At 44.1% G+C, this 27,750-nt stretch overlaps 2 protein-coding genes and 3 non-coding genes across 6 annotated transcripts in view; 4 read left to right on the plus strand and 1 right to left on the minus strand.

Annotated features, from left to right (window-relative positions):
• Positions 1-786: 786 nt before the first annotated feature.
• LOC115378955 (clavesin-1-like) lies at positions 787-8,657 on the plus strand. The gene is made up of 7 exons (XM_030079551.1): positions 787-885; positions 3,490-3,660; positions 3,862-3,980; positions 4,798-4,972; positions 5,971-6,081; positions 7,097-7,326; positions 8,576-8,657. Exons 1-7 carry the CDS (start codon positions 787-789, stop codon positions 8,655-8,657), a joined length of 987 nt encoding a protein of 328 aa, XP_029935411.1.
• An 8,121-nt stretch (positions 8,658-16,778) lies between these two features.
• The window catches only part of unm_hu7910 (un-named hu7910), a 66,946-nt gene continuing 55,974 nt past the window's right edge, over positions 16,779-27,750 (minus strand). For both annotated transcript variants that reach the window (XM_030079489.1, XM_030079488.1), the window contains 5 exons: positions 21,880-22,017; positions 21,576-21,711; positions 21,292-21,383; positions 20,920-21,053; positions 16,779-19,716 (listed from right to left, as the gene is read on the minus strand). In XM_030079489.1, coding sequence (XP_029935349.1) covers positions 19,566-19,716; positions 20,920-21,053; positions 21,292-21,383; positions 21,576-21,711; positions 21,880-22,017 — 651 coding nt within the window. In that variant the 3' untranslated portion in view covers positions 16,779-19,565. The remainder of the gene's footprint in view (positions 19,717-20,919; positions 21,054-21,291; positions 21,384-21,575; positions 21,712-21,879; positions 22,018-27,750) is intronic.
• Positions 23,743-23,816, plus strand: trnai-aau (transfer RNA isoleucine (anticodon AAU)). The gene has a single exon. It is a non-coding gene; the product is annotated as a tRNA-Ile (tRNA).
• trnai-aau (transfer RNA isoleucine (anticodon AAU)) lies at positions 25,970-26,043 on the plus strand. Its single transcript has one exon. It is a non-coding gene; the product is annotated as a tRNA-Ile (tRNA).
• On the plus strand, positions 26,678-26,751 carry trnai-aau (transfer RNA isoleucine (anticodon AAU)). The gene has a single exon. It is a non-coding gene; the product is annotated as a tRNA-Ile (tRNA).

Genomic DNA, 27,750 nt, shown 5'->3' on the forward strand with positions numbered 1-27,750 from the left:
CAAACGGCGAGAAACGCGGGACAAAGACGATGTGAACTCGATGCTGGAGTTTCGTGTTCCCGTGCTCCTCTGAAAGGCCGTCCTTCCATTTTGAGGCTCATTTTTTTGTTTTATTCTTTTTGTTTTTTTTTTTTTTTTTATGGACAAAGATACTGAGAAACAGATATTACAAAGACGTGACGGACTGACTTCCTGTCAACCAAAACAGATTCCTTCCCAAATTATCACCGGTCTTCAGGGATTCTCGGCAATGTACAAGAAGACAGCGGTAAAGATTGTCGATTTCTGAGTTATTAAGCTCCACTGCTGACGCCCACTGGACTGCACAGAGTGTGGAAATTAGACCTCAGCGACCATGATTGTTTCTTAGATAAAACAAGAATCCAGAGTCTCAAACTGCGTCTCCGCTGTCTCTCCTGCTTCGCTCAGTCCTTTGATCGATGTGAGATCAGCAAACCGGACTGTGCTCCACTGAGGAAGTACGTTTGGATTCCACATCAGACGAATCAGGAGGAACTTAGGCGAGACTCTTAAATGCACCTTTGAAAGCACCAAACGCAAGGATCTGGGATTAAAGCCACGCACAGGCGGAGGAACCAAAGGCGGACAAAACCAAGAAAATCTGAGGAGAGAAAAGTGGCGGCGAAAGCTTTGACACCGAGGACGTAGGAGGCGACGCAGCGGGACGGTCCGGTGGTTCAGGTCGCCATAGGAACAGGAACAGGAAGCTGACCCGGGCGCGGCGCTCGCTGACGGCACAGAACCGAACCAAACCGAGGCGGCAAGATGACCCACCTCCACGCCGGCCTGAGCTCCGAGACCACGGAGAAGGCTCGCCTGGAGCTGAACGAGAACCCCGACACGCTGCACCAGGACATCCAGCAGGTACGCCGCCACCGGGCCACACAGCAGACTGAGAGGAAATTAACAGATTATAATCTGATTATCAGTCAATCGCCTCAGTCATGCATCAATAACGAGTGTGTGCACGTTGGGGGAATGAGGGTCACAGGAAAATGGGGTTTGCATGTTTTGGCCTGAAGGTGGCGCCAGACCAAAGGTCATGAGGTCACCAAAGCTGACAGGGTTCGTCCTCTGAGGAGCATCAAGGTGTCGTTTACGTCTCCTGGAGATCAAAGTTACAGACTGAAACTCCCTCATGCTCTCAGCTGCTCTGGAGCTCCAGACCATCAAGATCATCACCTGGCCCAGTGCAGCACAACGCAGTGTAGTACAGTGTAGTACAGTGTAGTACAGTGTAGTGCAGTATGGGGTAGTACAGTGTAGTACAGTATGGGGTAGTACAGTGTAGTGTAGTACAGTGTAGTGTAGTACAGTGTAGTACAGTGTAGTACAGTGTAGTGTAGTACAGTGTAGTACAGTGTAGTGCAGTGTAGTACAGTGTAGTACAGTGTAGTACAGTGTAGTGTAGTACAGTGTAGTACAGTGTAGTACAGTGTAGTGTAGTACAGTGTAGTACAGTGTAGTACAGTACAGTGTAGTACAGTGTAGTACAGTGTAGTACAGTACGGGGTAGTACAGTGTAGTACAGTGTGGGGTAGTACAGTGTAGTGCAGTATGGGGTAGTACAGTATAGTACAGGTTAGTACAGTATAATGCAGTATAGCACAGTACAGATTGCATTTGTAGAAGCTGCTCCCATCCTGCTGTGTCTCATCCTGTGTGTGTGTGTGTGTGTGTGTGTGTGTGTGTGTGTTCTCAGTACCAGTGAACAGGTAGATTAGCTGTGACTCAGTAAACTGTCTCGTCTTTAGTGTCAAACAAAGTATTTTAACCTCGTCAAGAAAGACAGACAGAAAGAGGAAGCCAGTCTACCTGTGGCTCACCTGAGTGTGTACCACACACACACACACACACACACACACACACACACACACACACACACACATCACCTTAAAAAGAAAGGAAAAACAACAGCTGTAATGGATTAGTCACCTTTCGTTTTGCAGTTGCGTTCCTGCTGCCTCTTCACAAATAATCCCTAAATTAAATCAAGCTCAAGCCCGACAGTCATCCCTGGATTACGATTATTATTTAGGCATTTAGCAGGCGCGCTGATCCTGAGCGATTTACAATTAGGATTAGCAGCACAGCAGGCGAGGCAGAGCCCGCAGGCAGACAAGGAGATTAATTTGTCATTTAATTGTAAATTTTGCCCTCGTACAAATTTGCATTTTATCTCAGCTCCTATTGTTTCTCCTTTCAGAAGCTTTTCTGGATCCTGCTGTTTGGGCCGTGTTACTACAGCACACAGTGTAGTACTGCACGTAGTACTGCATAGTGCTGCATAGTACTGCGCATACTACTGTATAGTACTGCACATAGTACTGCATTGTACTGCATAGTACAGCATAGTACAGCATAGTACTGCACATAGTACTGCACATAGTACTGCATAGTACTGCATAGTACTGCACACAGTACTGCATAGTACTGCACATCGTACTGCACATAGTACTGCATAGCACTGCATAGTACAGCATACTATAGTACTGCATAGTACAGCATAGTATAGTACTGCATAGCACTGCATAGTACAGCATAGTACAGCATAGTACTGCATTATATAGTACAGCATAGTACAGTGTCCTATAGTATAGTACTGCATAGCACAGCATAGTACTGCATAGTACAGCATAGTACAGCATAGTACTGCATTATATAGTACAGCATAGTACAGTGTCCTACAGTATAGTACTGCATAGCACAGCATAGTACTGCATAGTACAGCATAGTACTGCATAGTACAGCATAGTACTGCATAGTATAGTACAGCATAGTACAGTGTCCTACAGCATAGTACAGCATAGTACTGCATCATATAGTACAGCATAGTACAGTGTCCTACAGTATAGTACTGCATAGCACAGCATAGTACTGCATAGTACTGCATAGTACAGCATAGTACAGCATAGTACTGCATAGTATAGTACAGCATAGTACAGTGTCCTACAGCATAGTACAGCATAGTACAGTATAGTGCAGCGCAGTACAGCATAGTGCAGTTCAGAGTAGATTATATAGTAGATTATACAGTAGATTATAGTAGATTACAGTGGATTATACTACAGTACAGTGTAGGATCTGTCTCTATGGAGGTGTTTTTTTTTTTTGTTTTGTTTTTTTTTTTGAAAATGCAGCTTCCTTCCATTTCAACCTTTCATCCACTCAAACATGAACTTCAGAATAAACTTAAAACTGTGAAAATGATCAGTAACAGACCTCAGACCTGCACGTCCTGCTCCTCCTGTGGGAGTGTCACTTTATGACGTGTGTGTGTGTGTTTATGACGTGTGGTGTGTTAGTTTATGACGTGTGTGTGTGTGTTTTTCTGATGTGTGTGTGTGTTTTTATGACGTGTTGTGTGTGTGTGTTTTTCTGACGTGTGTGTGTGTTTTTATGACGTGTTGTGTGTGTCTTTATGACGTGTGTGTGTGTTTCTGATGTGTGTGTGTTTGTGCGCTGCAGGTGCGGGACATGATCGTGACGCGGCCCGACATCGGCTTCCTGCGGACGGACGACGACTTCATCCTTCGCTTCCTGAGAGCCAGGAAGTTCGACCAGACGGAGACTTTCAGGCTGCTGGCCCAGTACTTCCAGTTCAGACAGCAGAACCTCGACATGTTCCAGAGCTTCAAGGTGAGTGTGTGTGTGTGTGTGTGTGTGTGTGTGTGTGCATGTGTGTGTGTGTGTGTGTGTGTTATGGCTATGAATGTATTTATATGTTTCTTTGCAGTGTGCATTAACCTGTGTGTGTGCGTGTGTGTGTGTGTGTGTGTGTGTGTGTGTGTGTGTGTGTGTGTGTGCATGTGTGTGTGTGTGTGTGTGTGTGTGTGTCAGGTGGACGACCCGGGCATTAAGCGAGCGTTGATGGACGGCTTCCCAGGAGTGTTGGAGACTCCGGACCAACATGGCCGAAAAATCCTCATCCTGTTCGCCTCCAACTGGGACCAGAGCAGGTACACACACACACACACACACACACACACACACACACACATCTGTCCCTCACTATTGATTGCACATGAAGAGTCAATACTGCAGCCAAGAATGTCTCTCTCTCTCTCTTTCTCTCTCGCCCTCAGTATTGATTAGCTATTGAAAACTGGCTGATTGATTTTCTCTTTCTTTCTTCAGCACACACACACACACACACACACACACACACACACACACACACACACACAGAAAGCTGTATTGTACTTAAGATTTACAGTGTGTGAAGCTCGTCTCTCTCTCTCTCTCTCAGTATTGATTAGCCATTGATTGAACGCTGACGGACTGATGACACACACACACACACACACACACACACACACACATTCCCTGCATGACTACTCTTTGTTTTCTCTCCCTCCTCCTCTTTGACACCTCTCCTCACTCCTCCCTCGTTTCCTTCCTTCCACTTTGCGTCTTTTTTTTAATCTCCTATACCTCGCTTCCTTCCCTCCTTCCCTTCCCTCCTTCTCTCCATCCTTCTTTCACCTCCTTCTCTGCCTCCCTCCCTCACCTCCTTGTTACCCTCCCTCCCTCGCCTCAATCCCTCACCTCCTTCCCTCTCTCCCTCCCTCGTCTCCTTCCCTCGCCTCCTTCTATCTCTCCCTCACCTCCTTCCCTGCCCTCCCTTATCTCCTTCCCTCTCTCCCTCTCCTCCTTCCTTCTCTCACCCCCTCCTCTCGCCTCCTTGCCTCCATCCTTTCCTCACCTTCCTCCCTCCTTCGCCTCCCCTCCCTCGCTTCCTTTCCTTTCTCGCCTCCCTCCCTCGCCTCCTCCCAGGAACTCCTTCACAGACATCCTGCGGGCGATCCTCCTCTCTCTGGAGGTTTTGATAGAGAATCCGGAGCTGCAGATCAACGGCTTCATCCTCATCATCGACTGGAGCAACTTCTCCTTCAAGCAGGCGTCCAAGCTGACGCCCAACATCCTCAAACTGGCCATCGAGGGCCTGCAGGTACAGAAACACCACTCAAACCATTAAAATATCATTCAAAACACAGCAGACCATTAAAGTCGTGATTTTATCAGAAAAAAGTCACAAATTTATGAGGAAAAAAACAGGAATTCTGAGATTAAAGTTGTGATTTTATCAGAAAAAAATCAAATTTATGAGGAAAAAATGGAATTCTGAGATTAAAATCATGATTTTATGAGAAAAAAGTCACAAATTTATGAGAAAAAAAGGAACTCTGAGATTAAAATAATGATTTATGAGAAAAAAAAACAGGAATTTGGAAATTAAAGTCATGATTTTATGAGAAAAAAGTCACAAATTTATGAGGAAAAAAAACAGGGATTCTGAGATTAAAGTTGTGATTTTATCAAAAAAAAAATTCAAACTTATGAGGAAAAAATGGAATTCTGAGATTAAAATCATGATTTTATGAGAAAAAAGTCACAAATTTATGAGAAAAAAGTTGTGATTTTATGAGAAAAAAGTCACAAATTTATGAGAAAAAAGGAACTCTGAGATTAAAATAATGATTTATGAGAAAAAAAAGTCACAAATTTATGAGAAAAAAAACAGGAATTTGGAAATTAAAGTCATGATTTTATGAGAAAAAAGTCACAAATTTATGAGAATAAAAATCAGGAATTCTGAGATTAAAGTTGTGATTTTATGAGAAAAAAAAACTTGAGGATTTGAGGTCATAAAGTCCCAGCGGAGGTGTGAGCCCGTCTGTTGACGCTGATTTTTCACAACACAGTCTGTGTGAATGCTCTTTTCTGATTGGCCGGCTCAAGTTTTCTAAACTCATGGCTACCCAACACAGCAGATCTCCTCAGATTTTGGAGTGAAATCTGTAATGGAACTTAAAGGTTTCACACACCAACAGCAACACACACACACACACACACACACACACACACCTCATATTGAAAAAGCAGACTGACTCCCTTTTCACCTCCTCTCCTCTGTCCTTGCTTCCTCTCCTTGTCTCCTCTCCTCAGGACAGTTTTCCTGCTCGCTTTGGAGGAATCCACTTTGTGAACCAGCCCTGGTACATCCACGCCATGTACACCATCATCAAGCCTTTCCTGAAGGACAAAACCAGGAAAAGGGTAAAGCTGCTGCCTTTTTCTCCTTTTCCTCCTCCTCTCCTCCACTCCTCCGCTCTCATGTCCTCACCTGTCCTCTCCTGTGTTTCCTCATACACCTTGTCTTTTCATCTTACTTCTTTTTCTCTCTTCCCTCCTTTCCTCTCCTCTCATTCTTTCCTCATTTCCTCGCCAAAGTGAAGCATCAGAGGCTTGATGGCAGAATAAAAGACAACCGTGTCGGGTTTGTGTTCAAGGTTTTTCTAGTTCACTAAAACTAAACCAAAAACTAAAACAAGGCGTGGAAAAAAAATTAGTTTAACCGAAATAAAAATTAAAACTAGAATTTAGAGAAAACTGACTGAACTTGTGTTGTGTTCTTACAAAACTAACAATGAAATTAAAATCAATATAGAGACAATATCGACTATCGGGAGAAAAAATATGGAGCCAGGGGAGAAAAATATATTTTCTTGTATTTTTTTTTTCTGTCCATGGCTCCTCATGTGCTGCCCCCTGCTGGCCGTGTCTCAGGCCTGCAGCTGATCACCTCAAATTTGTGATTCGTTAATCTCAGAATTTTCAGTTTTTTTTTTTTTTTAATTTGTGAGTTTTTTCTTGTAAATTAACCGCTTGAAACTCAGAGAATATTCAGTTTTTTTTTCTCATAAATTTATGACTTTAATCTCACAATTTCTCACAAATTTGTGACATTATAGTATGACAATTTGCAAGTTTTTTCTCTAATATCCTGAGTTTTTTTTTCCTCAGAATATCACCCCCCTCCTCCTCCTCTGGCTCTGTAATGTCTTTTTTCTCCCTGCTATGGCACTAATACACTGTCATATTATAATAAATAATAAAAAATACTGAAACTAGCACTGAAACTCTCTGCCATTTTTAGACAATTGAAACAAAACTGAGAGCAGCAAACCCGCTCTGGAAACTGACCGGAACTGAAAACAAATAAAAATGAAAAACGAGATCAAAATGAAGACTAATAATAATTTGGGGTGGTAACGAGCCGGTGTGTTTGCAGATCTTCCTGCACGGCAACAACCTGAACTCGCTGCACCAGCTCATCCAGCCCGAGTGCCTGCCGTCCGAGTTCGGCGGGACGCTGCCTCCGTACGACATGGGCATCTGGGCCCGGACACTGCTGGGGCCCGACTACAACGACGAGACTGAGTACACGCTGACGTACGACGCCCTGCACGTCCGCGAGAACTGCACCGCCGGGGGGGGAGGAGACAAGGAGGTGATGAAGAGGTGAGGAGGAGGATTACCTGTGTGTGTGTGTGTGTGTGCATGTTTTCTTTTTAAAGAAGCCATTTCCTGACAGCGTTTCCACATGTTAGCATCTCAGGGCCACTGGAGGGAGAAAAACCCAGAGCATGGAGGGGGGGCGGGTAATATTCCAGGGAAAAAAACTCTGTCGTAAATTCATGAGAAAAAAATCACAAATTTATGAGAAAAAAATCAGGAATTCTGAGATTAAATTCGTGATTTTATGCGAAAAAAGTCACAAATTTATGAAAAAAAAAACAGGAATTCTGAAATTAAAGTCATGAATTTATGAGAAAAAACCCCACAAATTTATGAGAAAAAAAACAGGAATTCTGAAATTAAAGTCATGATTTTATGAGAAAAAAGTCACAAATTTATGAGAAAAAAATCAGGAATTCTGAGATTAAAGTCGTGATTTTATGAGAAAAATGTCACAAATTTATGAGAAAAAAATCAGGAATTCTGAGATTAAAGTCGTGATTTTATCAGAAAAAAGTCACAAATTTATTAAAAAAAAAAAAAAAAAAAAAACAGGAATTCTGAAATTAAAGTCATGAATTTATGAGGAAAAAAAACACAAATTTATGAGAAAAAAACAGGAATTCTGAAATTAAAGTCATGATTTTATGAGAAAAAAGTCACAAATTTATGAGAAAAAAAATCAGAAATTCTGAGATTAAAGTCGTGATTTTATGAGAAAAAGTCACAAATTTATGAGAAAAAAGTCAGGAATTCTGAGATTAAAGTCGTGATTTAATCAGAAAAAAGTCACAGATTTATGAGATTAAAGATGTGATTTTATGAGAAAAAAGTCACAAATTTTTTAGAAAAAAATCAGGAATTCTGAGATTAAAGTCATGATTTTATGAGAAAAAAACAACTTGATCATTTTGAGGTCATAAAGTCCCAGCGGAGGTGTGAGCCCGTCTGTTGGCGCTGATTTCTCACACCACGATCTGTGTGAATGCTCTTTTCTGATTGGCCGGCAGGTGTGTATTGCACTTGTGGTTCGGCTCAGCTTTTCTAAACTCATGACTACCCAGCGTGTAACCATGGCAACGCCAAAAAGCCCAGCCAAGTTCTGGACAAACTGGCGAGCAGGAAGGAAAACACACAGCTGTTTGTTAACCTGCAGTACCATGGATGTTGTTGTTATTATTATTATTATTATTGTTGTTGTTGTTGTCTTGGATAAAACTCTAACGTGTGTGTGTGTGTGTGTGTGTTGCAGGTCTCAGTCAGCAGTGGAACCAGGAACTCTGCGACAGACGGACAGAGAGACGAGCACACAGCCGCTGCTGGCCCTGGACTGAGCCCACACACACACACACACACATACACACACACTTCCCTGCATGCACACACACACACACACACACTCACACACACACACAAACACTTTCCAAAATCACTGCATATAGGTGCACGACTCACACACACACACCGCACACACACACATACACACTGTACACACATGTAACACACACAACAAAGAGCTGTTACGCACTATCCTACATACTCACACACACACGCTCACACACACACTCACACACACACACTCTGCCAGCTGTGGACTGCTAAGCTGAGGGATTTGAACCTGCGTCCTTTTGTTCTGTCGACCTGAACTGGACCCCCTCCTGCCCCCCCGCCCCAGTCAGCACACACACACACACACACACACACACACACACACAGTCTGTCCTGTCACTGAGCCGTGTGCAGATGGAAGCGTTCCCCTCTCCAGCCAGCAGCAGCTGTCCTGACCCGACACACACACACACACACACACACACACACACACACTCTCTGACAAAGTGTGTGTGTGTGTCGTCTGCAACACAGCTGGGTGGTCCTCGTTCGGGACGGCGGCAGGAATGTGACACCGCGGTCGCACTGAAACCGATACTTCACCCATAATGCATCAGCTTTTTTTTTCACACCGCGTCCTCGCCGTGGTGCCTTCACTGCCCGACCAGGAAACATTTACCCACAATCCCTCACGGTAAACTTCCAAGAACACCTGCTGCCTCCGATCCAGTGGAGGAAACTGGAACATTATGCTAATATTCATCGTTAGTGATTTAAATCTTTGCCTGTATAAAAGCCTGTCTCTCTGTCGCCCCCTGGTGGCTGGCTGCAGCACAGCTCATAAGCCCCGCCCCCTCCATGTTATCGGATGTGACAAAAAAATCAAAGTGCACGTCGAATAAGGTTTTCTGTGATTTTAGCTCCTTCTCATCACGCTGATGTTCAGGTGTTCGGCTTGACTGATTGATTGATTGATTGATTGATTGAGATCTTTATTTCGAACAGAAACAGCAGTAAATCAAACAAAAACAAAATAATAATAATCAATACTAAATAAAGGTAAATAAGAAAACAAAGGTCCAAAAATAAAGGAAAAATAAAATAAAATAAAATGCATCTATGATCATTAAAATGCTCGAAAAGGAGTAGGAAGATTAAAAAACTTATTTAATCCTAACCCTTAATCTCTATTTCATTATTATCAGTCAGAAAATAATTTGTTCATCTGTAATTTCTGTACAAATAATACAAAATGTATTTTTTTTTTTAAAAAATGGGATGGATTTAAACAAACAGATAAAGGCAGGAGTTTTGAGTTTTGTCCAAAAGGAAGTGAAGCGGCTCTGCTCCACGTCGGCCGCTGGGATTCAGATCAGATCAGATCAAAGCTCCGGCTGCTGACTGAGGGTCTCAGCTTTTTACTGCAGGATTCAGCCTCAGAGCAGAAGAGAATAATAACAATAATAATAATAATAATAATAATAATAAAACTTTATTTGTATAGCACCTTTCATACAAGAATTGCAGCTCAAAGTGCTTCACAATAAAAAGAAGAACATTTGAAAACACATTAAATAAAACATTAAAAAGAATAAAACACAGCGCAAGGTGGAATTAAAAAAAAAAGGAAAAGGGTAAAGACGAGAACTTTGAAATAAAACAAAAGATGCAAATAAAACAATAAAACATCAGCAATCAGCACAGGGTGGAGTGAAACAGGAGCTCGTTAAAGGCTCCAGTGAAAAGGGAGGTTTTTAATCTAGTTTTAAAGATGTCTAGTGAGCCGGCTTCCCTGATGTCTAAAGGTGGTGTGTTCCAGAGCTCAGGGGCGTAAGATAAGATAAGATAAGATGAGATAAGATAAGATAAGATAAGATAAGATGAGATAAGATAAGATAAGATAAGATAAGATAAGATAAGAATCCCATTATTGTCATCGTCATGGTTAGCAACGAAATTAGGTGCCATCCTTCGGTGCAGAGCAGAGAAAACAAAAAACATAATAAATAATAAGGGAAAAGAAACAGTCACACACACACTCCTTCACATTCTAAAGATATTGCATGTTTCCAATATTGATACAGATTTGTTATTGTAAGAGTGAGTATTGCACAGAAACAAACTCTTGGCGGTGTCACCTTTCAATATTGCACAAGGAGGATTGTTTAGTGGAAGTTGGTGGTATTTAACTGGTTCACAGCAGTGGGATAAAAACTGTTTTTCAGTCTGCTGGTTTTTGTTTTTATCGCCCAGTACCGTCCGCCTGATGGCAACACTTCAAACAAACAAAATGTAGAGAAGGAGCTGGAAACTGTTTTAGCATCATTCAGCTCTCTGTCACAGTCACAACACTTCATATCTGCATACAGGAGCAAAGAGCAAACAAGAGCGAGCAGTGAAGACGGCTTTCATCTTCATATTTCACCAGCGTTTAAACCACAGAAAATAAAGAATTGAACTGACTTACGAGCCAATTAGTCGTCGGTGACCAGGCTGGTGTTCAAACAGCGAAAAAAGGCAAATTTGGACACAAAATACGTGAATTTAGTGCCGATTTAAAAGCACCGAGGCCCGACCGCGCACGCTGACGCGGGAAAAAATGTTTGTTAAAAAAAAAAAAAAGGTGTCAAAAGTCATGGAGACACGAAGAAGGGCAGATTATGGAGCAGCCAGATTATTTTCTCATCGGAAAATAAGCCTGAGTGAGTGTGTATTGTGTTCCCTGGAGACGTGGATTCTCCTGCAGGAGCTTCTCAAAGTGAACTCCTGAAACTGAGGGCCGCACGTTTTCCACTGCATCAGAGACGGCTTGTCTTTTTGGAATGACTTTACCAAGAGGGATTGTGGGTAAAACTTTCCTCGTCAGGCAGCGAAGGCAGCACACGGTGAGGGCTGCGTACAAAAATGATGCATTATGGGTGAACTATCCCTTTAATCTGAAGCGCGTTGACGTTGCAGTTCCTGTGGCGTTCAGGAGACCCGACGCTCAGAATCCTTCAAACTGAATATCTGTTGTTTTATTAAATGTCTGAAAGACGGCGATGAGGAAATTAGCAGCTGCGATGCCATTGGCTGAGTTTACTGGCAGATTACTGATGAGATTAAATGTTAATCCAGGACGTGACACTGACCTGTCACACCTCGGTCTGCTGGTTTTAACCAGACGACGCTCAAAGGAGAGCAAAGGAAATGCAGTGTGTGTTGTCATGGTGACGGGACTGAGTGTGCAGGGTCTCTCGCCGCCTCATGGAAGCTGTGTGCTTTCAAAATAAAACAAAAAAAAAAAGAAAAGTAAAGCTGTTGGTCAAAGTGGAACTTTTGCATCTGGCGAGCGTTTGGAACCGCCGTGTCAACTTCCTGCCGCCGAGCGCCGCCGCCGAGCGCCGCCCCCTCGCCTGAAACCTCCGCCGCTGAGGAGGCGGAGCGATTGTTTTTATTGAAAGTATGTTATTTGAAGATTGTATATTATTGTTACTTATTACTATTCTTGTTGTTACACTGCAAAAATGATACACTTGGCTAATTATTTTATTTACTACTGGCTATCCGGAGGTATTTTAAGTCAAATTATCTTCTGGTCAGTTTGACCATGAAGGACAAACTGAAACAAGGCAAAAAAAAAAAAAAAAAAGAAGCTTGTTGGATGTTGATGTCACTTTGAAAGAAATGTCTTAAACAAATTCACAATAACGAGAATGTGGGATGTTTCATGAAACCAGCAGAGACGTTTCTTGTACGGCGGGAAGATAATTTCACTGAAAATATGTCGGCGTGAAGCGGGTCGCCGCGGGAGACGCCGGCGGGGCGAGGAGGACCGCGCCGAGCCGAGCCGGTGGTGTTTTTGCAGCGTGGGACTCTTCATCAGGGCTACACTGGTCTCCACTCGACTGTCATGTAATGTATTTCCTTTCAATGAATGTATAGAAGTAAACATTTACACCGACCCGCCTCGTGTTGTGTTCACTGGTTCACTGTCGGGCACGGATCAGAGGGCGCCGGGACGAGGGGCGACCGGGATCCTGACAGAAATCTGAAACGCCTCGGGTACAGCCTGAAAGTCTGGACTGGGTGTTGGTCTCTTCACTGATCTGATACCATGTCATTTTATTATCAATCCAGGTGAGCGCATGAGAAACACTAAAAAATGTCGGAGTGCAGCCTGATGTCACACAGGCTCACCCCAGGGTCGCGTCCTGTCACCACTACTTTTTATTATGTCCACAGAGCGCTGCAGGACGTCACAGGAGGGCAGCTACATGGTAAAGTTTTCAGGTGACACTGCCCTTCACCTTCAGGGCCAAGATTCAGATCAGGGTCAGGCCCTTTAGTTCAGTCATTTTAGGCCAAAATTGGGGTCAACCTAGGACAAATTGCAAGAGAATCAAACTCAACTGATTTTGTATCCTCAGTTTGTCCTGAGTGGGGGAAAAAAGTCCCAAGGAATCCCATTGGTGGAAAGTTTTGAAAATCACCTATTCATGACCACATAGGTCTCTCTATATATGTAGTAACCTTGAATTAAAAGGTTACTATATAACAGTGAATTAAAAGGTTATATATATAGTAACCTTTTAATTCACTGTTTAAATATCTGTTCTGGCATTTATTCCTTATATTCCTTATTAGCACATATCAAATCAGATAATGTGTGATATGCATGTGTAAACAAAATAATTCAAAGAACTTGTAATTGACTTTTTTTCTTGTCCTTGTGTGTGTAATCATCTTGTGAATTTTTATAGTGATATCTGAAAGTAAAATTTTGTGTGTTAAAAAGGGTGTTTTTTGGTATTATATGGTCATATAGAGGTGATTTTCAAAACTTTCCACCAATGGGATTCCTTGGGACTTTTTTCCCCTCACTCAGGACAAACTGAGGATACAAAATCAGTTGAGTTTGCTTCTCTTGCAATTTGTCCCAGGTTTTTTCATGAAATGACTGGACTACTACCTGACTTCATTAAACGGTGCGATGATCATTTGTTAGATTTCAATGTGTAAAAAACAAAAGAACTGATCATCGACTTTAGGCGACGTCAGGGCACATGGAGAGCCAGCAGCACCATCCATAATGAGCAGGTTCAAATAGTCGATTCTTATAAATACCTCGGCACTACATTTGACTCGCAGCTCAAATTCAAGGGAAACACTGAGCTTATTGTCAAAAGGGGTCAATGGAGAATTCATCTAATGAGGAAGCTACATTCTTTTAATGTCTGTGAGACCATCTTGTGTCATTTTTATCACTCTTTTATCGAAAGCCTTTTAACTTTTTCCTTTTTCTGCTGGTTCAGTGGGTCGTCTGTGAAGGAGAACAGCTTAAACACAGTTGTCAAAGTGTGTTCGAAAATTATTGGCACCAAGCAGATGAATTTGGTCACAGTCTGGGAGGAACGAGCCGCTTCAGAGGGCAAAAATGATAATCAGCCAGCCAGACCACGTTCTGTCGACTGAGTTTTTACTGCTGCCTTCAGGTCGCCACCCAACAGTCGGACAAATCGCTACGCAAAGTCTTTTATCCCTTCTGCTAGCAAGCTTTTAAACACAGACCCTGCTCATTTTAGATGAAACTGTAATATTTTAGAGAATGATCTATTTATTGGTCTTATTTATTCATTGGATTTTATTTTATTTATTAGATTCTACCACAGATTCTGTTGTTCTTACTGAGCACTGATTTCACTATGCAATTAATTATTACATGCCCGTGTGCGTTAGTTTCCTTGACTCTGATGGTTGTATGGGATGCATGTGGAAAAGCTGCAAATGAATGAATTGCCCTGTTGGGATAAATAAAGTTTTCTGAACTGAACTGAACTGAACCACTGTAAAAAAAAAAAAAAAAAAAAAAGACGAGTAAAACAGCTGTCACTGTTTCTTCAATCAGAGGACAGTCAAGGCTGGATTTTGGACCGGGCCAGTGGGGCCGGAGTCCCGGGGCCTCAGTCTGCCGGGGGCCTCCAAGCCTCAGACTGTGTGCAGTGCGCGGCCTGAGACTCCTGGGGGGAGGTGAACACCAGGGCGCCAGTGTGCACAATGCAAGCTGACCACATGGTCCCTGGGTGCCTTATAGCATGGGCTCACCACTAGGGCCCTCCAGACCCCTCAGCACAACGTTAGGGCCCCCAGATTCCTCGATGTTTAAAATGTAAACTAACCACACGGGCCCCTGGAGCCCTCAGCACAACGTTAGGGCCCCCAGAACCTGCAGTGTGAGGGCTCCCGGGTACCTTGGACTAACTAGAAGATGTCATGTCAATGTCAGCAGTTTGGCAGTATCTTACACTGGAAAGTCCCACCAGTAAAAAGGTGATGTGTGCAGCGTGCAAGGCTTCAGATTCAGTCACATCACATCTACACAGCTGTTATGTTTTTTTTTTTTTTTTTTTTAAAAACTCAGTGGTTCTGGATCAGCACTCGGTGTCAGCTGGAATGCAAGTTCAGGTACTGGATTATTGGGAAGGAAAAAAGGTATTGGAACGTCTCTAATCACGAGTCTTTGGTGCATCTGAAGTTCCACAGAGCCTCTCCCCCGGGTTCATAGATCCATAATCTGTGCCCTTGGATTACGAATCCATGGCCACAGATTTGAAAAAGACGGCACCGTGTGGGTCTAATCTGGGTGTTTTTGTTTTTCTTTTCCTCAGGTGACCCCGCGGGAATGGGGTCGTTCAGCTTGGTGACATGAGAGAAGTAGTGTTGATAAAATAAACGTTAATAACTGATTCAGGATTTCCTAACCTGAGAACAACTTATTTAGGATTTGCTTCTGGAATACCACGTCGTTAAAACTGTTCCTGTCTCAACTGAAAACTTAGGAAAGGACAGGAAGTTTCTGCCTCAGCTGTCCTGGTCAGGGTCGCTGTGGCAGCTCAGAATATTTAGCTGTCTGTAGTTTTCTTTGTGCGCCTGATTCTCCTTTATGATCACTGTGTTACAGTCTGGGAACTGTCAGGCTGGAGTTTCAATTAAAAACTTCCATATTAATCTCGTTGGTTGAGTTAATCCTCAGTGGGTGGAACCAAAGAACCACCGTCTTTCAAAAAAGTGAAAATGAGCTAAATGGTAACTGTAGACATCAGTGACAGACTCTGGTCAAATACAAATAAACATATAAATATGAATGTAAATGACTCATTTTCTTCCTGAAGACTTTTTGAGGAGGCAGATTTTCTTTTTGACCGCAGGGATTTGACGTTAATCCACACACACCAGCAGCCACAGATGGTGAAAGCGAAATTTGTGAACTCATTTGTGAACATTTTTAGAGTTTATTTGAAAAAACAAAACAAAAACTGTACAGTGCAACTAATTACAACATGGAACCAAACAAAGACAACAAATAAAAAAAATCACAGATACAAGTATTGGCAGGTGTGTTTTTCGAAGCTCGGTGAGTTCAGGAACCTGGAGGCAAATTTTCCAAGGAAATACAAAGAAACCAAGGAGGAGTCGACGGCTGCGACACATCCCACATGACGTGTTTATGACAGGATTCCTGTTCATGGGAGCAGCACGACGGTCAGGATGAATGAGAGTCAATGAGCCAAACATCACAAATCTGACATCATGTTTTTGAGTTTTTAGATCTGTGCTCATTCAGGCGACTGACACACTTGACTCGAGAGTCCGGAAATGCCGGCATGAATAATATTCTTTGTTCATGATCTGTGCAGAAATCTAGAGGCTACATTGATTCTGATTAAGATTAATCAAACTAAGGTCTGCGTGGCATCTACTTGTTTGGGATTGGACGATCAATGTTAGTCCTCCAGTAGGATGACAGTTAGGGATAAACTCCTCCTTGGTTCCAGTGTCTTCAATCAAACCAGAAAGTACCAAAAGCAGAGGACATCTCATTGGCTGCTATGACAAGGTGGGAACTCTGGCAACCGTTTGGCAAAAGTGTCTGATGGAGCTTTCCAAGCCGTGCCTCGGTTACAGTTACATTTACATTTACATTTTAATCAAATCCACATGAAGAGGGTCATCCTGAAACGAATTAGCCGTTAGTGGAAAAATGTGATGCTTCTTCTCAAAACATAATTTACAGCATGAAAGTAAACCACACCACAGGTATTTCATGTAAGACCTTACAAAACAGATGTGTTTTGTTTTTTTTTTTTAAAAGGAGAACGGAGAATCATCTGCATATTTAATCACCAAGGAGCAATGTTACCCCTCAAAAGGATTGTGGATATTTTGTGTTTTGGAATAAAATCCGTCAAAGGCAGACTTGATGATCAGTAGCATATTTGTGAAGTCAGTGTGAAGAGTGACTAAACACGACAAGAAGGGGAGCAACCCAGAATGCTTTGGGGTGGCGGTAACCCTAACTTCAAAGGACCGGGCTTCAGGTGGTTCAGAAAGGCGTCAGACATTTGGCAGGACAAAGTGTTGAGGAAACGAAGCCGCCGTGCCGTGTTTCCTCTGCAAGTCTTCAACAAATAAAGAGCGACCCAACAAAGAAAACAAAAGAAACAGACCAAAGATCAGGTAGATTCTTTTTTTTTTGACCGACCAGTCAAATGAGCTTTTGGGTTTTTTGCATCCGTGGAGCTGTTGATCTCCTCGGCCTCAGAGAACAGAGAACCACACGATACAAACCACAACAGCTACAGACCGGAGGAACATTAAGAACCAACATGGCAACCAGCTGCTGGCAGGAAGTGAGTCCATGATGGAGAGTTTCTACTGGACGCTGAATGAACACCTCTATTACTGTGACGAAAACAAAACCTGAGCGTTACAGGCAGCAGGAGAGGAAACTTTATGGCACAACAGCTGGACCGGATTAGATTAGATTAGATTAGATTGTGCAGGTGGAGCTGATAAAGTGAACAGGTGTGAGTGTGTTTGCGTGAGATCTGGTGTGAACAGACTTTATCTGAACTCAAAGTGACTCGGCTCTCTTTATTTGGAGCTGCGCGAGGCTGAATGTGTGATCGTCTGAGTCACTCCCATGATGCATCACAACAGTTCATACGTGCTGCGTTCAGGTAACTTGAGAAATGCAGTTGAGGGAACATTTCCTCTGTTGGACTGACTGAAAAACAGCTAATTAATGCCGTCAGCAAACCAAACGGTACCACAAACTGGAAGCTAGCTCGTTAGCCTCTGCAAGGCGGTGCCTCTTGGTTATAATGAGAAATACGTAACGAGCGCTTTCTGGAAACCTCCGCTGAAAAAAAAAAAAACATTGAGTCACTCTTCCTTGAGGCTGCCGTGCTCCCTTCAGCTTCACTGAGTTAATGAATCAGATGAGAGTGAGCAGACCGAGAAGCTCTGAGAGGTGAAGAGCGACGTGATTAGCAGCGATGTGAGGCAGACAGGTAACACACAAAGACACACACAAACTCAAAATCTAGTGTTAAACTGTGTGGGAGGGCAGACGAACGCATTTCTGTAGAAAATCTGTTCCGTCGGTTACCAATTCAGTGTCGTCTTGGTCGGCATTTTTGAAAGGAAAGGATGTGGAATAGTCAATCATCAGTGTGCTCCATAAAAGTATTTTTTAAGAAGGCACATCTGCAATATGAACGATCGTAAGCATAGAAAAATACGATGTAAACCTCAAGGAGCATCATTTTGTTTTCAACGTACGTAAGTATGTATATAAAAAAAAAAAATCGAATGTCTCGTCTTTAAATCATCAACCGATGGAAGTGAGAGATCTCAAAACCCGACTTTGATCTTCTGCGTTTTCAAAGTGAACTCTTCCCAACAGCACAAACTCATGCTGTGTTTTCACATCATCTATAACCATAATCAAGGCTCACTGTTACATTCAGCCGCCATCGGGACGCTGACAGACTCAAGGTGACAAAGACGTTCATCACAATATGAAGTGAAGTCCAGGTACCCATTTTTTTTTTTTTTTTTTTTGGAAGAAATTAAACGTCTCTTTTCTTGTCATTTTCCTGTGTGAGCTGGAAAGTAGATCTGGCAGGAAACGTCTGCATCGTAACCTTACACCAAGACATGACCCGATAATAATTTAAATAATCGTAACTACACACACACAAAAAAAAAAAAGGGAACCGGTGTTGTTGTTGTTTCTACTGTCCTAATCCCGTGTGTTGGTGTTACTTTGGGAGCTGTTTGGACACTAACACTGTGTTAGAGTCATCCAGGAGACGAGACAACACACACACTACCCCAGAGGACGGGTCTGGATTTAAATATTGATCAGGGAACGCTCGTGATTATTACCAAATCACCACAAGGTGTTTGCTCATCTTCAGGTTGTGGTGAAAAGACTGCAGCTCCCGTCTTGCAGGATGGAGGAGAAACACTTGAAAAGAATTTGGGACAAACAGAAAAGCATCTTATCATCTGTATCCTTATAATCCAGTGGGATTATATTTTAAAAATCTAACCCCACTGGTGAGACTGGAAGCTGCTTGGTGGTTGAGCTGCAAAAACAAAGCTTGTTCTTCGACACTTTGGAGACTAAAGATTTTCACACGTGAGCGACGTTGTGCTAAAAGGCGAGTTTCCAACATGATCTGAAGCTCGTGTGTGTGTGTGTGTGTGTGTGTGTGTGTGTGTGTGTGAAACAAGCGAGTGTCTTTGGTGTGTTTCTCTGGAGAAAGTTTCTCTGCTGACACTCAGTAGTATTACCCAGAAAACACACACACACACACACATACATGCATGCACACACACACACACACACACACACATGCACACACACACACTCCATGTTATGTCTCCGTCCCTCAGTGTGATGTGCGCTGATCCACAGAAACAAAAAAACAGTCGGTAAGTGGGTCGGTCGGTGATTCTTCCTGAACAGCCGATCAGGTCGATCAGTCCATTGATCAGCTGATTGATCAGCAAGTTATTGGCAGTCTGTCCCCCTCAGGCTGGTGGACAGCCAGCCGGGTGTGTGTGTGTGTGTGTGTGTGGCTCTAGATGGGCGACAGCGTCTGGCGCTGGTAGGCCGTCAGCTCCGGGTGCCACACGTCCACGATGAAGATGAGCCGGTAGCTGTCGGCCTCCTGCCAGACCTCGTGCTCAAAGGAGTCGTCAAAGATCAACACCTTCCCCTCCTCCCACTCCCTGAGACAGGAGGAGAACACAGGTCAGAGGAGGAGGGGGAGGAGGAGGAAGAAGAGGAGGGGGAGGAGGAGGAGGAGGAAGAGGAACAGGAGGACATGAGGAGATGGAGCGAAGAGGGGGAGGAAAAGGGGAAGAGAAGAAGGAGGCAGAGGAAGAGGGAGTAGGAGAAGAAAGAGAAAGAAGAAGTAAACGGCGGAAGAGGAGGAGGAACAGGAAAGGAGAGGACATGAGGAAGAGGTGGAGGAAAAAGGAAGAGGAAGAGGAGGGATGAGCAGGAAGAGGTGGATGAAGGAAGATGAAGGAGGAAGATGACGCACAGCGAAGAGCAGGATGATGAACAGGGTGAAGAGGATGAGGAGGATGAAGAGGAGGATGAAGAGCGGGGTGAAGAGGAGGAGGATGAGGAGGATGAAGAGCGGGGTGAAGAGGAGGAGGATGAGGAGGATGAAGAGCGGGGTGAAGAGGAGGATGAGGAGGAGGATGATGAGGATGAGGAGGATGAAGAGGATGAAGAGGAGGATGAAGAGCGGGGTGAAGAGGAGGATGAGGAGGATGAAGAGGAGGATGATGAGGATGAGGAGGATGAAGAGGAGGATGAGGAGGATGAAGAGCAGGATGAGGAGGATGAGGATGATGAAGAGGATGAGCAGGAGGATGAGGAGGATGAGGAGCAGGATGAAGAGGATGAAGAGGATGAGCAGGAGGATGAGGAGGAGGATGAAGAGGATGAAGAGGATGATGAGGAGGATGAAGAGCAGGATCAGGATGATGAAGATGAGGATGAGGAGGATGAAGAGGATGAGCAGGAGGATGAGGAGCAGGATGAAGAGGAGAATGAAGAGGATGAAGAGGATGAAAAGGATGATGAAGAGGAGGATGAGGAGGATGAGGAGGATGAGGAGGATGAAGAGGATGAAGAGCAGGATGAGGAGGATGAAGAGGATGATGAAGATGAAGAGCAGGATGAAGAGGAGGATGAGGAAGGTGAAGAGGAGAATGAAGAGGATGATGAGGATGATGAGGATGAAGAGGATGATGAGGATGAAGAGCAGGATGAAGAGGAGGAAGAGGAGGATGAAGAGGATGATGAAGAGGATGAGGAGGATGAAGAGGATGAAGAGGATGATGAAGAGGATGAGGAGGATGAAGAGGATGATGAAGAGGATGAGGAGGATGAGGAGGATGAGGAGGATGAAGGGTCACCTGGTCTGGTCGGTGCAGCGGATCCTGCAGCCGTGTTTGGGCACGACGAGGCCGAGGTGCAGCCTGAGGCGGCAGTTGGTGGGGCCGGTGTGGGGCCACACGTGGGTCCCCGGGTGCATCACCGAGAACTTAATCTGCACACACACACACACACACACACACATATACACACACGCAGACACGGTCGTCATGGTGACAACAACTGTATAATCCAGACATAAAATAAAATAAAATAATAAAAAACTCATCTGTGGTTTCTACAAGTGAATAAATTTCCCAGTGAAATCCTAAAATTCTCATATTGAGGGAATATCTTCAGGGTGTGTGTGTGTGTGTGTGTGTGTGTGTGTGTGTGTGTGTGTGTGTGTGTACCTGGCCTCTCTTGCAGCCGGTGGCTTCAGGATACCTCTCCAGCAGTGAGCATGTCTTTGGGACACTGCGACAGGAATCTCCAACCTTCCTCCCTACACACACACACACACACACACACACACACACACACACACACGCACACACAACCACACACACACAGAAATCAGACCTCAGTAATTCAATCATCCCTGCTCAAGATCAATAAGGAAAATATGGCGGATGAGACAGCAATACTTCTGAATTTCTCCTCGTGTGTGTGTGTGTGTGCGTGTGTGTGTGTGCACCTTGTTGCCACAGTGTGTATTGCCCCCACTCGCCCCTCTCTCGCAGGTTTTCCTCCTCCGGAACAAACATCCCGGTGTTTCGGTCCATCACAGCCAGCGCCTCGTCCCGGATGGCCTTCCAGTTACGCTCCAGGGTCTGCACACACACACACACACACACACACACACACACACACACACACACACACACACACACACACACACACACACACGTCACATCAGTTCTTTAAATTTATGTATCCTTATAAGACAAAATTACAACCTGCTTGCACACACACACATACACACACACACACACACACACCTTGACCAGATCCACGTATCCGGTGTCCTTGGCCGTCCACCAGGGCTGAGCCTTCAGTCCGTCCACGTTGTACAGAGATCTCTGCCACACAGAGGCAAAGTGACCGCGCTTGTGACCCAACTCATACCAATGGTACGCCTGGAGAGAGAGAGAGAGAGAGAGAGAGAGAGAGAGAGAGAGAGAGAGATTAAACCTCTCCCTCAGGGTTTATGTTTTCTCCTCGTTCCCTCTGTCTGCTGTGCTGTTCAAACAGTCACGAATCAATTAGCGTGAAATTTGGTGGAAAGTTTCTTCACAGGCCGAGGAAGAAGATCGGCTTTTCACACCGGCTGGCCAAAGGGAGTGTGTGGCGTGTGGCGTGACGCTCCAACATGTGGAACACCTTCGCCAACGTCGTGTTGTTGGCGAACGGACGAGCTCTACTCGTTTGTTTCAGCTTCATCTTTGTTGCTGAGAGAAAAGTGACAAACCGCACAGCGTCCTGGTAAATTCATCACCAGTCCAGTGGTGGTTCCTGAATTCATGAAGGTCTTTGCTACTGAGGTGGAACCACATTCCCGAGAAAGGTACGGTGAACCTTTCTGCTGGTGTGGAAACGTGTGCATAGCCAGTAGCTGGGTTTCCATCCAAATATATCGAAATTTTTGAGCGAATTTTGTCAAAATGCGCAAAAGAAAATGCGAATTTATGCCTGTTTCCATTAGTTTTGTTTTGCGATTATTCAGAGAAGAGTGCGCCGTGAGATGATGTCATCAGACAGCGTCTGTGTGTCGACTGAACAACAACAAACACTCAGCTGACACTCAACAGCTGATCAGGGACAGATTCCTGCTGAACTTGTCGGCTCTTGGGAGAAGTCTGCTTACTATTTTGGCAGCGCTAACTTCGTACCGAGCCATCCTAAATAAGGAATAAGAGAACAACAACAACACTAATAATAATAATAATAATAATAATAATAAGACTGAAGCGTAGAAGTGTGACAAGGTATCCGGTCCAGTCATCGTTTATTCGCAAAACCTGTTTCCACAGCAAAAAGTCGCATTTTCTTTTATCAATACGCTGAGAAATCCACCTCCTCCAAGCGTAAAAACTTTTTTGCGAATTTTCGTCCGTTTTTCGAATTCCTGGCATTTCCATCCAAGTTTTTTTTTTTTCTTTTTTCTTTCTTTTTTTTTTTTTTTTTTCGCAATTTATGAAAATGCGAATAGAAATAGGTGGATGGAAACCCAGCTAGTGAAACACAGTTTGGTATCAGCTGAGGCTCAGGCTGACCGCTGCAAGCCTTTTCCACTGGCACTAACCTGGGACAAACGAAAACCCCTCGGCTAGTTCCTGACACCAGCTTCCAATCTAGATTACGGTAACAGAGGAAGCTGGATAAAAAGATGTGCCGATGAGTCGGTCAGTAGTGTTTGTTTCTCAGCAGGGACCTCCAACAGAACCAGAATCAGGCTTTCAGTCAAAACCCCTGTGCCTCAGTTAACTACAAACTGCATCACTGCTTCCCAGAGAAAACCAAGTGTCTCCGTCTTGTTTTCAGCTTGGCTACTGTACATTTTTCTGTTTTTACAATTACTTGTGTAAAGGTTTCAAAATCCAAGGGATTGCAGATCCTCCTGGACTCAGGGGAGCAGATAAAGACTCAAGTTGGTTAAAGTTAGTTTACAAGATAAAACATGCCCTCTGAGCCCTCTGCTGAATGTCAGCCCCTCTCTCCCCTTTACCTTCCACTCTCTGTCTACTGCTGCTGTCAAGCTGCCTCCTGTAAAGCCATGAACTGATCCCAAACCTGGAGTCATAAAACACGGGAACTGTCACTTCAGATCACCAGGGACTGACTGATTGAACTCACTGTCACATGGCCGGTTAGCTCAGTTGGTTAGAGCGTGGTGCTAATAACGCCAAGGTCGCGGGTTCGATCCCCGTACGGGCCACTTGGCTTTTACTGTGTCAACAGCCCTGAATAGAAACAGCTGCTGACTGGACAGATGAAGCAGACTGACTCCTCATTAGACACAAGCTGAGTCTGATGGGACATGAAGGAGAAACAAGTATAAGGTGGAGCTGCAATGGATGAAGAGGAAACTGACCCAATACCACAGAAAGGATTTCTGCTGCATGGCTGCTTACTTTCTTCAGGTGCAGGACATTCAAATATGGTGAAGTTAAACAAGCTCTGGGGCCTCATTTATCAACCGTGCATACGCACAGATGTGTGCGTAATGGGTGCGTAAGAACATTCCCACGCAAAGAATGGGATTTATCAACTTGTACTTTTGCGTAGGAACATGTGTAAATTTAAGTACAACTCTTACCATGCGTACACACAAAACCTAGTGGTAGAACGGTGAAACCACAAATAGAACGCACGAAGAGAGTCACAGTGTTCAGCAACTTCACACGTTCCCTGTTTCCTCTAATTCATAAAAAAAATCTAATTTAGTATTTTAGCAGACAATTTCAATAATTGATGTAACAAGTTATAAAAGACAGCTGTGACAGGACAACCTGAAAAGAAAACTTGAAATGCAAGTGCCATGGCTTATCTTGCACTATTGGAGGATTTGGAGAACCGTTTTCAAAGAGCGTGCTGACAGTGAGAGCACAGAGTGGCATCTCAGCAGGTACCGCTTCCCCAAAAACATACTGATGGATTTATGCCGTGATTTACAACCAATTTTGAAGTGAGAGACAAAACGCACCAAAGCCATCCCAGTGCGCATCCAGCTCCTGTCCACCCTGGGACTTTTGGCCACAGGAACATTTCAGCTAGAGTTTGGAGACATATGCGGCATTTCGCAGCCGACACTAAACAGAATCATGCCGGCAGTGTTGGATGCAATAATTTCTCTGGCCCCAACTTATATTCAGTTCTCATACAGACATCAAGCAACAAGCCGAAATTCAACGAGGATTTCACGCCGTCGCCGGATTCCCAAACATAATTGGAGCCATAGATTGCACCCACATCGCAATAAAAACACCACCACACAATCCAATTTCATTCAACCAATGCACAAATAATCTGCGATGCAAATATGTCTCTGTTAAACGTTGTTGCCCGGTATCTTGGAGGAACGCACGACTCATTCATTCTGCAGAAGAGCTCTGTGGGTGTGCGCCTCCAAGCAGGAGCTCTTGAGGATGGCTGGCTTATTAGTGAGTGTTACAACGTTTTGAAATTATTTTCTGGGCTTCGTATGGTTTATTATAACGGCTCTATGGGTAATCGGGGATAACCACTGAAGCCATGGTTAATGACCCCCGGAGCCAACCCGAGGACCCCGCAGGAGCAGCGCTACAACCGGGCTCATGCTCGTTCAAGAACCATCATTGAGCGCGCAATAGGCCTGCTAAAAAGCCGAGGAAAAAAATCCATTCATGCGCTCTTAAAGGGATTGCTGCTACCATATATGGTCAATTGGAGGCGTTTCTGAATGCAAATGAGCCTAACCATGCACGAGCATGGCAGTTTAGCACAGGTGGGATTTATCATCACAGATTGCTTACTGGTGTGCGTACGACCGGTGTCCGCACATTTGATAAATACGGATTTTTTTGTACTTACACACATTCTAAGTTTCATTCCTACGAAAGAATTTAGAACCTTTTCTACGCACAGGTTGATAAATGAGGCCCCTGGATGCTGGTGGGGTGAAGAAATCACATCAAAGCGCTCACTGAAACTGAATTTGAAAGAAAAGCCTGGAAGAAGCTCTCACTGGTTTTGGTTTCTCCAGCTGTCCATCTGAATTGGAACAGAAAAGCAAAACTCGTTCATCCTCCCAATCATTTGTACTAGGCTCAATATCATGATTCAAAACTGCCTCATTGACCGCCCGTTTTAGCAAAGACTTGTGTCCAAAACAAAATTCCTTGCAGTGATAATTAAATAGATGATATCATATCAAATACTGAGGCTGGAGATGTGGTGCCACATGGCCGGTTAGCTCAGGTGGTTTTCACCTTCACTCTTTATGAGGTAAACATGGAAACCTAAAAACACTGGACATCCAGGGAAACGATGGAGCTTCAGGACTACCTGCATTACCTGCTCTGCTCTGTGGGAGGAGCTGCAGCATCATCTGGCCGGTTAGCTCAGTTGGTTAGAGCGTGGTGCTAATAATGCCAAGGTCGCGGGTTTGATCCCCATACGGGCCAGCTGGTTTTTACTGTGTGAGCAGGGATGTGAAGAAAACCGACTGGATATCGTACGACGGCAGCTTTATACGACAAGGCTGTTTAATTTGATGGCAAGATCAGCTTTGGGTCAAGGAAGATTTCCTTGCATTTTGGTGGGGATCTGGATCTGGCTTTCCTACTTCCAAATGATTATCCGTTTTTATCTATTCACTACGATATTTGCAAATTCTAAGTGGATGTTGGTGGTCAAAGCACTCTCTGAAACTGAAATTGAAAGAAAAACCTGGAAGAAGCTCTCTGATTGTTGTGGAATCAATCAGCATTAGAATCAGAAATACTTTATTGATCCCCGAGGGGAACCTGGGTAGAAGGGCAGGAGGTGGGAAGGAGACCCGCCTACCATTATCTCATTGGTCAGCTTGTTCATGCTCCAAATAATTTATACAAGTCTCAGTATTGTGATTGAAAATTACCTCTGACAGCTCCATATTTTGCCAACCACTTCTTTTTGAATCTTCACTTTTTATGAGGTAAACATGGCAACCTAAAAATTCTCTTAATCCTGAAAAACTGGACATCCAGGGAAACGATGGAGCTTCAGGACTACCTGCACTACCTGCTCTGCTCTGTGGGAGGAGCTGCAGCATCACCTGGCCGGTTAGCTCAGTTGGTTAGAGCGTGGTGCTAATAACGCCAAGGTCGCGGGTTCGATCCCCGTACGGGCCAAGCTGCTTTTACTGTGTAAACAACCCTGAACAGAAACAGCTGCTGACTGGACAGATGAAGCAGACTGACTCCTCATTAGACACAAGCTGAGTCTGATGAGACATGAGAGAGAAACAATGGAAGGAGAACCAAGTATCAGGTGGAGCTGCAATGGATGAAAAGAAATTGCAGAGAAAACTGAGCCTGTATCACTACTGGCGCTTTTCCACTAGCACCTACTCAGCTTGACTCTCAGTTTGTAAGATTTTCCATTAGGTGGTAGTACCTGGTAGCAGATACTATTTAGTACCTACTCGGCCGGGGCTCCAAGCGAGCTGAGTCGAGCTGAATCGAGCCAAAAATGTGAGGTAAACAGAGTGCAGGCCACTGATTGGACAGGGAGTGACGACACATGAGAGCCACTCCTTCACGAAAACCAAACCCGGCATTTAAAAAACAAACAAACAAACAAAAAACAAAACGGCAACAGCGACCGTGCACATTGATTATCGATGAAGTTGGCAAAGTTGGAAAATGGCAAGCAAACCGGTACCATGGTCAAATGAAGAGGTGGAGACTTTTCTGTGCTTGGTGGCGGCCCAAAGAATCCAGAGGGAGCTGGGCGGTGCGCTGCCTTGCTATGACGACTCCACCCACAGTGAGGTGGTACTCAATTGTAATGGAAAACGACAGAAACCGAGTCGAGCCAGGTAGATTCGAGCCGAGTAGGTGCTAGTGGAAAAGCGCCATAAAAGGATTCCTCCTGCATAACTGCTTACTTTCTTCAGGTGCAGGACATTCAAATATGGTCAAGTCAAACAAGCTCTTGACTCTGGTTGGATGATGGTGGGATGAAGAAATCATATCAAAGCGTCCACTGAAACTGAATTTCAAAGAAAAGCCTTGAAGAAGCTCTCAGTGGTTTCTCCAGCTGTCCATCTGAATTGGAACAGAAAAGCACAATTCATTCATGCTCCAAATTCTTTGTACAAGTCTCAATATGACGCTTGAAAATTGCCT

This window comes from Myripristis murdjan, chromosome 20, assembly GCF_902150065.1.
Source record: "Myripristis murdjan chromosome 20, fMyrMur1.1, whole genome shotgun sequence".
Taxonomy (NCBI): Eukaryota; Metazoa; Chordata; class Actinopteri; order Holocentriformes; family Holocentridae; genus Myripristis; species Myripristis murdjan.

Bases quoted from the DNA above. Each gene is read 5' to 3' on its own strand.
- LOC115378955 (XM_030079551.1), top strand. From the start codon at position 787: ATGACCCACCTCCACGCCGGCCTGAGCTCCGAGACCACGGAGAAGGCT. The intron at 3,661-3,861 runs GTGAGTGTGTGT...TGTGTGTGTCAG, and splicing joins ACATGTTCCAGAGCTTCAAG to GTGGACGACCCGGGCATTAA. The intron at 3,981-4,797 runs GTACACACACAC...GCCTCCTCCCAG, and splicing joins TCCAACTGGGACCAGAGCAG to GAACTCCTTCACAGACATCC.